The sequence below is a fragment of the Argiope bruennichi genome, chromosome 4 (assembly GCF_947563725.1).
Source record: "Argiope bruennichi chromosome 4, qqArgBrue1.1, whole genome shotgun sequence".
Taxonomy (NCBI): Eukaryota; Metazoa; Arthropoda; class Arachnida; order Araneae; family Araneidae; genus Argiope; species Argiope bruennichi.
In genome coordinates this window covers 50,437,424-50,450,653 of record NC_079154.1, presented here as the reverse complement: position 1 = coordinate 50,450,653, position 13,230 = coordinate 50,437,424, and the positions used below count along the sequence as shown (strand labels likewise).

General features: G+C 25.3%; 1 protein-coding gene across 1 annotated transcript in view; it reads right to left on the bottom strand.

The window, feature by feature from the left end:
• Positions 1 to 13,230, bottom strand: part of LOC129965749 (actin-binding LIM protein 3-like) — a 107,103-nt gene that overhangs the window by 4,410 nt on the left and 89,463 nt on the right. Inside the window, exons 6-17 of the mRNA XM_056079901.1 lie at positions 11,042 to 11,135; positions 9,386 to 9,476; positions 8,484 to 8,584; positions 8,239 to 8,307; positions 6,215 to 6,392; positions 5,777 to 5,830; positions 5,651 to 5,665; positions 4,724 to 4,891; positions 3,632 to 3,756; positions 3,164 to 3,305; positions 2,493 to 2,603; positions 1,156 to 1,256 (exon numbers count right to left, since the gene is read on the bottom strand). Coding sequence (XP_055935876.1) covers positions 1,156 to 1,256; positions 2,493 to 2,603; positions 3,164 to 3,305; positions 3,632 to 3,756; positions 4,724 to 4,891; positions 5,651 to 5,665; positions 5,777 to 5,830; positions 6,215 to 6,392; positions 8,239 to 8,307; positions 8,484 to 8,584; positions 9,386 to 9,476; positions 11,042 to 11,135 — 1,249 coding nt within the window. The remainder of the gene's footprint in view (positions 1 to 1,155; positions 1,257 to 2,492; positions 2,604 to 3,163; positions 3,306 to 3,631; positions 3,757 to 4,723; positions 4,892 to 5,650; positions 5,666 to 5,776; positions 5,831 to 6,214; positions 6,393 to 8,238; positions 8,308 to 8,483; positions 8,585 to 9,385; positions 9,477 to 11,041; positions 11,136 to 13,230) is intronic.

Below are 13,230 nucleotides of genomic sequence, written 5' to 3'. Positions count from 1 at the left end.
AGTTCAAAGAAATTATAAATGAACAAATTAACAAAAGAGAATGGAAAAAATAATTAAGGACACATTTCAAAGAACTCTCCTAAACTCATTAGCTAATCATAATTTTAATCTATCAAGACAAATCTTTATATTTAGCTTAGATTAGAACTTTTTATAACTAATTATAATAAAAATAAAATTTACTTAAACAATTTATATCCTTCTGATTTCAAGAGGACAAAAGTAAAAGACAGTTAATAAAATTGGGGAAATCCTAAATAATATAAAAAAATTTCTAACAAAAGCATTTAAAATATCAAAAAATAAAAATGCAATTTTTATTAAGGATATTTAAGAGCTGCATGAATTAGGGAGAAAAAAAAAGATATTTATATTAAGTATCATAAGATTAAATGAATGAATATCAATTTCAGTGGAGGCATAAATAAAAATTGGCAATGCTATTTTAGTCTGTTATTTAGTACTACATAAAAGATAAAACAAAAAATTCCATTTAACATCTTTGATACTTCTTATAAGATCTATCTTGATAGTTAAAATCAAGGCAGAGTAACTAATAAATTTGCAAATATCAAGGGAAATTTCTAATGTCTGTACTTTTAACATATTTTCGAAGCTGTTGTGATTAAACTACAAAAGAAATGTAAAAATACGAGTTCTTTTTTAAAGACACTTTGGGTCTAGTTTCATATTAGAATAATGAAATTTAACTTTGTAAAAATAAAAAATAAATATTAATATATAACAAATAATAAAAGAAATAAAACATTTGACCATTACTATTTTTTCAAATTTTTTTGCATTTGAAAAAAATATCACTGAAACGAAAATCTTGTGAGATTCTATGTATTACAAAAACTTTATAAGTAAGGGTAAGGTCTGTAGTAATTAAGAATTATTAATTGCTTATTTATAACTTCTATGTCAAGATTTACCAACATCAAAACAAAAACCTAATAAACTCATAATTAAATTCTCCAAAACTAATTTAAACAATAGCTCAGCTGAAATGCATCACTGCACAAGAATTACAAGTTATAGCAACGAACAGATCAATACTGATTAGCATCATAATAAGCACAGATAACACATAACAATTCATACTTAAACTTTGAGAAAATCTATTCTGCAAATCAAAATAAAACTAAGCTTTACCATAAAGCCCATGCCTCCTTCTCTGCCAGCAGCTGGAAGTGTTGCCGATTTTGTGGAAAAGCCATAGCCAGGTTTGGGAATGGGCCGAAGTGAAGACACAACTTAAAAATAAAAACAATTTTTTTTAAAAAAAAGGGACAAAAGTATTTTTGTATATAAAATTTTTTATGTTAAATATGTTCATTGGAAGAATCGATTCAAGGAACCATTTATCTCCACTCAATAATTTTGTATCATGCAGAGCTGATGTAACTTACGACAAGACTAAATTATACCCTTAGGGGATTTAAAATTTCGGTAAAATTTCATAATTATCAGAATAATTAAGTAATTAATCATTTATAATTGCAATAAAGAAAAGTCTGAATTTGTCTTCAAATTAATAAAGTCAATTTTGTTAATCTACTAACTCTTCACTCTTTTAATTCACCTTATCAATTTAATACAAGAAACAGGTTTATAACAACTATAATTTTATATGAATAAACTTGCAACCAACTTGAGACTCAGCTTATAAATATTTCATCATAAAATATACATAATGCATATGGTAAGCAATTCTCTGTGAATTTTAATATTAACTTTTAATATTTACATCTTTGATGAATTTTTAGAACTAATAACATTCTTATACTCAAAATCATCTGAGCAAAACACAAATATTAATCTTGCACCAAGAAAAAAGTTCAGAAGAAACATTGCCATTGCTTCCAAATCAAAAATATTTAAGTGATACAAAAGGGAAAAAAAAGTATCTGATCCATTTTCTACTTTAATTATTGACCACAATAATAAGATTAAAAAAAACCTGAAATATATAGTTATCCACATGCGAAATTTCATCTGGTAAATTTTGTATTGATAAATGCCTTCTTTTTTGGTGTAAGTATATTAATCAAATGGCAATGATTAACTGCCAAAAAAAAAATCACTTAAGATATCTGGTTAGTCTATAGTTGTTCACCAATGGTATGCAGTTAAAACTAATAGTTCATCAATTGCGCAAGGTGAACTGCGCTTTTTATTTTTTATAATCTAAAGTTTATTCGTGAAATTAATTTCAGAATATAATAATAATATTTCTACATGATTCGAGAAATTTATAAGTTGAGTTTCAAAGCAAACACTTAGGAGATTTACATAACTCTTTTGCACAATTGGGAGCAGATTTCAAATATCTATTAAAATGCATTATAAAAACCTTCAAATTTAATTTTGTGATGTTATATTTAATATAAGTATTCTCAGATTCGATTTTTCATAAAGTACTTTAATAATTAGAAAATTAAAGATGTAACATGATTAGATGTTGACATTGAGGGAAAATGAAAACATACCATTGTAGCAAGGAGTATTCCCTGAAGAACGAAGCGAGGAGCGATATCCGGAACTACGATCAAATTCATCATCTTCCCAAGGTCTAGGCCTATCAATATCCCTAGAAGGGGCTGAAAATAATCAAAGTAATACAGTATTAGCATATATATATATTTTTTCAAAATCGTTAAGTTTTTATTTCTTATACTGAGCAAAGACGAAAGAAGGTTATAATTATTTTAGTTAATCCCATAAGAATAAACATTCCATACTTTATCATTACCAAATTTTTTCATGGTTCAAACTCATTTACACATTTAAGTTTTATCTTCTAACTAAATAATTTAATTAAAGGTATTAGACATCTATTAAAGCTTTGATAAATAATTAAAGGCAGAAAAAGAAAATGAAATTGATTTATATTTCAAAGTGCATTTAAAATGCTTCTAAATAAGAAATAGGTTTAAAAGTATAGATTCTTATTGAAAAATTATGGTAAAGGAAAAAAAATGCTTGAAATTTGGGTACTGCAATTATTTTTCAATTATTTATTCCAGATTTTAAAAAATTAAAGCTATTTTTTTTCTTTTGCTGTCTTATCTTATAATTAGTTTATTAAATTTAAACACAGGGACATATTTTAATAATAGAATTTAAGAGAAAAGATTAAAATACATAGAATGAAAATTACAAGCATGAATTGAGCTGTAGTAACGCAAGCGAGTGGGAACTTCTTTGTTCGCAGATGGACAACGAGAAGCATTTCTAGGATCCAAATTTGCTCGCTTCCAAGCCTTCAGCTTTTCCCTTTCCTGCACATTTTTCAAAAATACCTGAAGAGATAAAAAACATTGATTTCATTACAGTAATATATTAAAGAGCTAGTTAAATGAACACAAAATTTGAAAGTGTAAAGACTGAATTAATATTTAATGTAAGCTTTAAATATTCATTATTATTCATAGATCTTAATAAAATGTACCTTTTTATTAGATCATTACAGATATACATGCACGAGATAACTGATTATTTGTTTTGAAAGAAATTCTACTACATTTCCATAATATTATAGTTGTGACTTCTGATTGAAATATTAAAATTCCATGAAATTATTCTATTTCAATTTAAATATATTTAAGCTTTTTTCAGAAAAATGCACCTTTCCAATGCCAGTGGCAATCTTGGACAATTCCTCTTCCTCTTTTTTCAAACGTGGATCTTCCTGTTTTTCCTCCTCCTCATCTTCAAAGTCTCTGGAACTACCACTCCAGCGACGCCTTCGTTCTAAAAATCAGATAAATACCCAATTCATTTATTTACACAAAAGTTACTCTAGTATGAATACTATGCACTCTATGTCCTTTTATTAACAAATTTCCAAAAAACTAAATAAAATACATAGGATACATGATTAAAATCAAATGTAAAAATCATGGTATTAAAATATTTAAATTAAAATTTGGATTAAAATATATAAAATTCAATTTAGGTTTTTTTAAAAATAAAATATGGGATAAAAAATAGAAGTAATTGATATACTCTCAATTACACAATAACACTTTTGTAAAATTGAAACTTGTAAATGAATACAATGAAACAAAGTTTAATTTCATATGTATAAAAAAATGAGGAGCTCTCGATTTAATCCTAGAAAGGTGAAAATCCGAAGGAGAAGAATTAATAATTCTTCTCATGTTTAGTTTCTCATTAGTTTAAACGTTTTCCAACTGCCAATCTTAAGTTAAAAACTAATATAGCTATGAGATGTCAAAAATAAATTTAGAAAACATTATATTATATTATATATATATTATATGAAATTTTAACAATCATTTTCCAAATGAAAATGTAACATTTTTAAATGCATTGGAACTTAGTTATTGAATGATAATGAAAGTATACAATTCTCAGTTTTTATCATAGATTCTTTACAAGTAAGACATTTTGAAAGTACTTTCTTCTAATCCTCTATTAAACTTAATTTGAAATCTCTTATTGCAACTTACTAAATTAAAGCTACAACAACTGACAATTTATGTGAATGTCCAAATTTTCTACAATCAATTATGAAATTCTCTAATTTAAAAAATAAAAATCGAACTAAGATTTTTAAATAATATTATATATATTTGAATGCTTTATGTATAGTAGCTTAAATCATAAAAAGAGTCTGTATTTAAATAGTGAAAAGTCAGATGGAAGCTGAGTTAAAGACAAAAATGTATGAGTATGCAAAAATGTAAAGACTTACCAGGATCTGTATATGGGAAAGGAGGAGCAGGGAAGTCATCTCTTTCAATCGGAGGCACTGAGTCAGGAGGAGGTTTTGTAGCATCTGGATAATGAGCCAATTCAATGGGCTCTTCATTGTTCATGTGAGGAGAGCGGGGACGAGGAGTTGAAGATTGAATTGTATCAACTGGAAGAAAATTTGTATTCAATTGAGAGTACTAAAAAGACAATTTTATCACCGTTATTTAATAGAATGCAAAAGTAAAAATATATTATTTGTATCTTACAATATCTGTCATCAATAAATTTTATATTAAATACAGCAGATATTTAATATAAAATACAGCAGCGATTACCTCAGTTTATATTAAATATAGCAATATATATAATTTTTTCTTTAAAAAGATCCACAAATCTTTATAAAGATTCATAGAGAGTGTGAAATGGAAAATGAATTATTATATGTGATTACCTATGAACTTGGTGTAACATAAATAATAGGCTTCTGCTCAGGTTTAAATATTTATTATATTTCTAAATGTTAACATCTCTTTCAAAAAGCCCCTCAAAGCCTATATTAAATATTATTAGTGCAATTTTTCTTAAATATTTAAATGTAATTGTAAAGAAGAAGAACTTTAAAACAAATCAATATAAATATTCACTAAATACCAAAAAGGAACACATATACAAAAACAGTATTAACAGGCAATGGGTTATTTTTCTATCTTCATTAATAAATACAAAAGATTAATACCCAAAAACAAATTTTACTAATTTAAATTGTGTCTATAGTAAAAATATCAATTAAAAATTGAAATAATGAAATAATTTTAAAGTAAAATAATGATGGATCCACGAATAATTTACTGCAAAGATAAAAATAGATAATTTACCAAATAAAGAAAAATATTTAGTCAACTGAAAAAGCAAAGTCAAAACTTACCTAAAGCTTGCATTCCTAAAATAGACAAGGAAAAAAAGAAAAGAAAAAAAGATTAATACAAAATAAATACATGTGGATATTCAGAAATTTAATAACTCAATTTTTATGTGGTACTTTAAAAAATACCTTGTTTAGATGCTGGTCTAGATATGGGAGTTCTCCTCCTTCCACTACCCCCATCTAAAAATAAAAAATCACCACTATAATATGCAACAATGCTACCGTAGGAATAGTTTAACAACTTTAAGATTTTAATGAACTAAAAAGTAAATTTTAGCAAGAATTTTACACACAGTGCATAGTTAGCATATTAAATGTCCAAATATCTTAGAAAAATATTTTTATTTAAAATCTATAACAGTCTGCAAAAATCAGAATTACCACCATTAGCCTTACTACTTATAAAAATCAGAATAGTCAAACTCATTTTTTTTTTAATTAAAAAAAAAAAAAGAAAAAAAGAAAGGAAGAAAGAAAGAAAGAATATCACCTCCTAGTAAGTGAGAATTGGAGGACTGATTGATGCTTCAAAGAGAATTATAAATCATATTAAATTATTATTACTTAAAAAAGCACCTGGTGGCCGATGAAACTGGGGAGATTTGGGAGGATGGGGGTGAATAGGACGTCGTAGATATCCCTGAGTAGGTTCAGCTGTCAAATAACTATGTGTGTAAACACGGCTGAGATCAGTTATGAGAGGATCCTTATCGAGGAACATTCCAGGACTTGTTCTGCCATACTAAAAAGCAGAAGAACAAATAAAGAAAATTTCACAAAAATAAAAATTCTGAAATAAATTGATCATTAAAATTATTAAAACTTTACGCTACAGCATTTTAACACTATTCACACACAGAGAGAGACAGATACATATACACACACACAGAGAGAGAGAGAGAGATTTTAAGATAATTATAATTTAAGATTTATCAGCCATCTAAATAATTTATTTTATTATTGTACAAATAAGATATACATTTTAAAAGAGTGAATTTTTGAAACAAACATTTTTAAATACATATTCCGAGAAATAACCCAAACCGCTATGTTAGATATTACTCCACAAATTAAAAGATCCAAAAAATGATTACAAATTAAGTTTCTTTTATCATTAGCAAAGTAACTGTTACAAACAGAAAACCAAAATCCCAAAAACAGAAACAGGTAAACAAGGCAAAGTAAAGAAAGGAATGGAAAACGAAGTGTCAATTACATCTGTAACAAGCCTAGAAATAATGAAATATGAAACAATAAACAGACAAAAACGAGTAAACACATAAAAAACAACTGATGATGGAAAAAAAAATTTATAAGTACTAAAATAAATCTCTGTTATTAAATATATACAGATTATAAAACAGTTGCTATTTCAACAATTTAAATTATTCCAGTAATAATTCAACAAAAGCCAATATAATATGCACAAAAAATATTCTTATTACAATCAAATGCTCATATATCACCAACACAATCATATAATAGTAAAATTTAGTTTATGCAATCAGTAATAGATAAAAATATATCAAAAAATGTAAAACAGTTTTGATCAATTAAGAAAATTTTCAAATTTATGTAAAACTAATAAATTTTTATGAAGAAACAATTATATCATATTCATATATTTAAATAATTTTTACTTCTATTGTTCTATTTGCTTGTGGTATAATTATCAACACAACTGTATGTTTTGTACATCATAAAAATAAAATGATAAATAGGGTAAAACTATCATATTCACCATATATATATCAAATAAAATTTCTCATACAAGGAAAAAAATATCTAAACCTACTGCAGATAAAAACGAGTAAATTTTGTTTACAAGAGTAATAAGAAAAATGCTCCCCCGGTTGAAGAAAAAGCAATAAAGGCTGGTGAATTATATGTCATTCTTAGATTCTGTTCTGCAAGTTTCTTTTCTAACTTCAAGCAAGATTTGCTACATTAATTCTAGTGAAATTGCCCTCAAAAGAAATCAAGTGTAAAAGAGAAGAAGAGAAGGGTTTAAATTAAGAAATAGAAAGCAGGAGAAAAATTAAAAATACAGCAAAAAAAAAAAAAGTATAAAATTTTAAACAGTATTTAAAAAATTTATATATATTTAATTGTTTTTAGTAAGAAAATTGTGAATTACAATTTTTTCATAAGGGCAATATTCAGAACAGCAATTTCAATAAGAAGAGGTTCAACTATAAATGAAAAATTTATTTTAATGTATATTCAAATAAAAGAGCAAAGCTGCATCTAAAAATATGTTGGTAAAAACATTTTCAACTATCTATTAAATGGTTATACTCAAAAATATTATAATAAAAACTTATAACTGAAATATATTTCATAAAAAAACTTAATGGTTTTACAGTTTCATATATACTGATTGATAGAACTAAAAAAAATTAGAAATAATTAAGGAAGTAACTATAAAACTGAATTCACATAGCAGACGGGGAGAAAAATGTAAGAATATTTAGTTTAAAAAGCAGTTAGGCCTTATTCAAAACAAAACAAAAGCAAAATTTCTTTTAAAAATAGAATAAAGCAAGCAAAAATCATAAAAACAAATAAAAAGGGAAACCAAAACAAACCTGTCTAGTGAGCGAGCTATATGGGCTGGTGGAACGAGAACTCGAAAGACTAGGGGAATAGGGCGGGTACTGCGACAAAAATAAGCAATTATTTTTAGAAACAAAAATTCAGGCATGAAAATAAATTAAGATAATTATACAAAAATTAAAAATAATTAAATAATATTAGGTGTTAACACAATAAAAAGCCTCAAATTATAAATAAATGAAAATGAAATGGCAAATGTAAACTGGGGAATACGCACATGGCCATCGATTATACCATTTGCTTTATGATCATCTAAATAATCATCATCCATTTTACCATCAGGAGAAGGCCCACATCTAGGATGCCATATAGCACCACCTAAAAAGATAATTTTAAAAATTAAGAATGAAATCTCATGAGTAAAAGTTTTAAAAAGGTGGATACATAGTTTTAATGCTCGGATTACAAATAAGTGAAGGATTGTAAAATCTTGACAGAAAGTCTTATATAAGAGACAAAAAACTAAATTTCATTAAGATCTAACAAGCAATTGTATAACAGTTATCAAGGAAAAACAAATATATATTTAAAAACAGCACTTGAATTAAAAAGTTTTATTACGAAAAAAAAAAAAACCAAAAAACTGATGCTTAAAGAAAATTTTCTAATATAACAATACAGATTACAAACAACACACTGAATGTATGATAATTTTGAAAACATGTATTTTTAAATTTTATAATTTTTTTGAAGGAGGCAAGTTTTTCCAAAACTATGAAAAATGAGGGAAAACAGAAAGAGAAAATTTAAGAATGCTTTTAACTCTGTCTTAAATCATGAAAGTGATAGTTAAGTTTTAAATTAAAGATAAAGATTCCAATAAAATCATTTTTATGTTATTTATAATCATAATTTTATTTATTGCTACATTAATTTAGTTTCATGTAAAATATAATTAAATATTTTATTAATAATTTATTCATTCTGTATGTCTATAAAAAGGAGACATAAAATGAGTAATAATATTCACAGATAACTATAGCAATTACTCAAGATATCACAATAAAACTGAAACACATCTAAAAATATTTCTAAATAAATTGATGTATTAAAAAAAATTCATAAAAATTACAAAATCCACTAACACAAAACTCTAAAATTTGAAAGATCAGTACTTGCCTTGCAAATACATCTCTTCACCATCACCAAATGGATCACCACATTTAGAGCACCGGGCACAGGTAGGATGAAAATGATGATTGTCTCCAGCCTAAAGAAATTTATAAACAATATATAAGCATTTTCAATTCAATGAGACGAATCAATTTTAACGAAATTAAATTATGTACGGCAATTTCACTTGATAATTCTTTGTTGTATAAGACTAATAGGCATTTATTTGAATTATATAAATAGTCTTGCATACAACTTATAAAAAATGCCATATCATATATCACTGTTATTTAAAAAATTTATAAAGTAAAATCTACATACAGGAAGAAAAAATTTTGATGTAAAACCTGCAACACTAACAACATTTGCCATTTTGAAAACATTTAACATTAGAAGACCACATGTAGCTAACATACAAGAGTGTTTTGTATCAATAAAATATTTTGTAGAATTTGATACCACATTAATTAATTTGATAATACACTAATTAATGCACAAAAAGTTGATCTAAAATAAAACAGCTTTTTAACATCTATTTTTAAATCTTTTTCAATTTCTTGCTAAAATAATTCTAAACAGAATTAAAAATGTGATAATAATCATATGAAAAAAATTAAGTAAAATCCTAATTTTACAGAAACTAAGTATATTCCTAATTTTGATATTCAAACAACAGAATTATGTATCGGCTCTGATATTACAAGCATTTTATAACTAGATTCATAATTAATTAGCAAGTTTTGAATACCAGTTGGAATGAGCAAAATTTATAGTTTAAAATTAATTGCAAAATATTAATGATATTCTATGCCTACTATCTGCAGATGACAAACATTTCCTGCAAAATTTTGCAAACATAAAATAGTGTGAATTTAAATAATAATATATGGCACATAGCTACAGGAAATTTCTACAGCAAAATTGTATTAAAAAAAGGAATTGTAAAAAAGATATTGTAATCTTGTCATGTTCAATATACATTTTTTACTTAAATATTAATGTAATTAGTTAATTTACATCAATTTTAAAATATACCACATCAAATTTTTTCAGGCACAGTTAAGACAGTGATCACATATAGTGTATTTCACGTATAGTGTATTTGATTTGTATTTCAGGTCTTGAAATTAAGCTGTCAATTCATGCAAAAATTTATTTTATGTTAAACTAACACAATTATGTAAATGAATTTTTTCCACTAAATAAAAGATTTTGAGATAAAACAAAACTTTTAATTGATTGATAACTGTCCACATCAACTTATATTTCTGCATAAGATATTATCGAGCTACTCTACCTAGCTAAGCCATATAGATCAAAATAAGATATGAATACACTCCCTATATATAACTATATTTTATTTATCATTTTAAATTAATACAATTAAAAATTTCTTCAAAATCAATTTATATTTTAGAATGAAAATTCTTATATGCATTACCAATATTTATAGTGATGAAAAAATGATGTAAAAAGCATTTCATAAAATTTAAACAAAATTAAAGATTTTTCAAAATTGAGCTTCAACTAAATATTACATTAATATTAAAACAAAATCCAGAAAAAATCCGAAATTTCCAATTACACACATGCTGATGAAAAGAAACACAGATTGAAAAAAATAAATAATAAGGAACAAATGAAAAAGGAAACACTGCTTACTCTTAATACTTTTCCTATAATGTAACGCTCACAGTGATTGCACTTGACACCAAATTGCTTCTGATAATCTTTTTCACAATAAGGAACACCCTCTCTGCAATACAAAGAAATGGAGGAATAAATAATAAAAAGAGTCTTATTTGCTCATAGATAAAGAGAGTGGAATTTTTAAAAATTAAATTTAAAATATAGACTAGTAAAATTAATTAAAGCACTTTAAACACTTATTACTATTACTGATTACTATATGCTACTATTAATTTTTGATATACGAAAATAATTTTTTGGAATGGTAACAGGAGTTTGGACATTGAAAAAGGCCACAGATTTTAAAACTGAATTTCAGTTACAAATGATTGTAAATCACAAGAAGTTTTTTTTTTTTTTTTTTTTTTTTTTTAATTTTTTTTTTTTTTTTTTTTTTTTTTTTTTTTATTGCAGAAGAACATGGTTACATTGTATGATTTCAAAAGTTAACTTTTCATTATTTAATAATAATGGATGTTTTGATGTCATTAATTTTGTCATAACATGCATTCAACTTCTTATTTTTATATATTTTTTATAAATTTCATCCAAAAATATATGCATTTCTTAATACATAATTAATTCCTATTCCATTCTAGCGATATATATATTGGCTTTTCAGATACGCTATATAATTGTGAAATACAGCTAAACTACAAAAATGGCATTTGAAACAATATCCTAACGAATAATGAAGTTTCAAATTTCATTATTTTACTCCACAATTTTACCAAATAAACAGTTCATCTTTCATGGAATCATAAGTTGAACACACAATCTAACATGCACAACAGCCAACAGTTCTACAGATACCTTATAGCCTTAATATAAGACTGAATCTGTTCAGTTACATGAATGTCAACATAATTATATGGATCTCACAATTCTGAACAATTAAAAATAATGAACACACCGTATATTAGAACTTCTCTTCAAACTTTCACATCACATTAGAGTTGGAGCATTTTAATATTTAACATGTACCATGTCCGCATACACAACAAATCTTTGGCTATATATGATTTTAAACTTGCAATCACTAATACATCACTGGAAAATTAAATCATTACAATTTCTGTGATACATAAGAAATTGGACCCACTTATTTTGGATAGCAAAATACTGGATGTTTCAATATTCGTTTTTATAATGACATGTATTTTCATAGTAAAATAACTTATTGCATCTTCTGCCAAACTTGTCATTAAGAACTTTTTCAGAGTTTGATAAGTTTCTAAATAATTAATCATAAAATAGGTTAAAAAAAATCAGTATATCAAAACAAATCTTCTTTATAACATTAAAAAATGAGGAGTAGAATTTAAAACAAAATATACAATATAAAATTTTCAAGTAATGCAAAACAGTTAAAATCTGAACTGAAAAATAAAAATTGGAAGATTCTAAAAGATCTAGATGATCATAAACTTTCACAAAGATGAACCAAAAAAGATGGCATGATTATCTCATATGAAAAAGGAAACATCTTGCATTTATGTAAAAAATGAGTTGTTAAAATAAAGAAAATGAAAAAGTACTCAGTGTATAAGTACAGTAACAGATATACCATGAAATTCTTTCTTCAAAGAGGCACAATTAAAAAATGGTTAAAAGTTGATATGCTAGTAAATTTTATGGTTAATAGAGAGATTAATAAAAACTTAAAAATCTATGTAATTGAAGACTAAATGCTTTGAAAACATTCAGAAACTTAACCAGACTATTTTAGCAATTTGGACAGATAATATTTTTGCTTTCCAAATACACAAATATTCAGTTAACAAAAGGATAAAAATATGTTACAGCGATTTCTTAGAAACTATGCTTAAGAAAAATTATGACTGCATATAACTAGTCAATATTCATAATAAAAAATCCATTACTAAGATTAAACTTCCATCTTCGAGAGAATGTATTCTAATAAATATTATTAGAAAATGGAAAGGCTTTCATTTATAAACACAAGAATTATTATTACATAGCACATTTGTTCTGCCATGGAAGCTATCCAAAAATGTTTAATTTACTAACTACTACTTTTGGCACAGATCCCTTAAAGAAGCAGCATTCATTATGCATCTCATTATAGCTTCCAGAATTCCATTCTTGTTTTTGTTTTGTTTTTTCTAAAAAAATTCCATCTTTCCTAACACATTATTCAC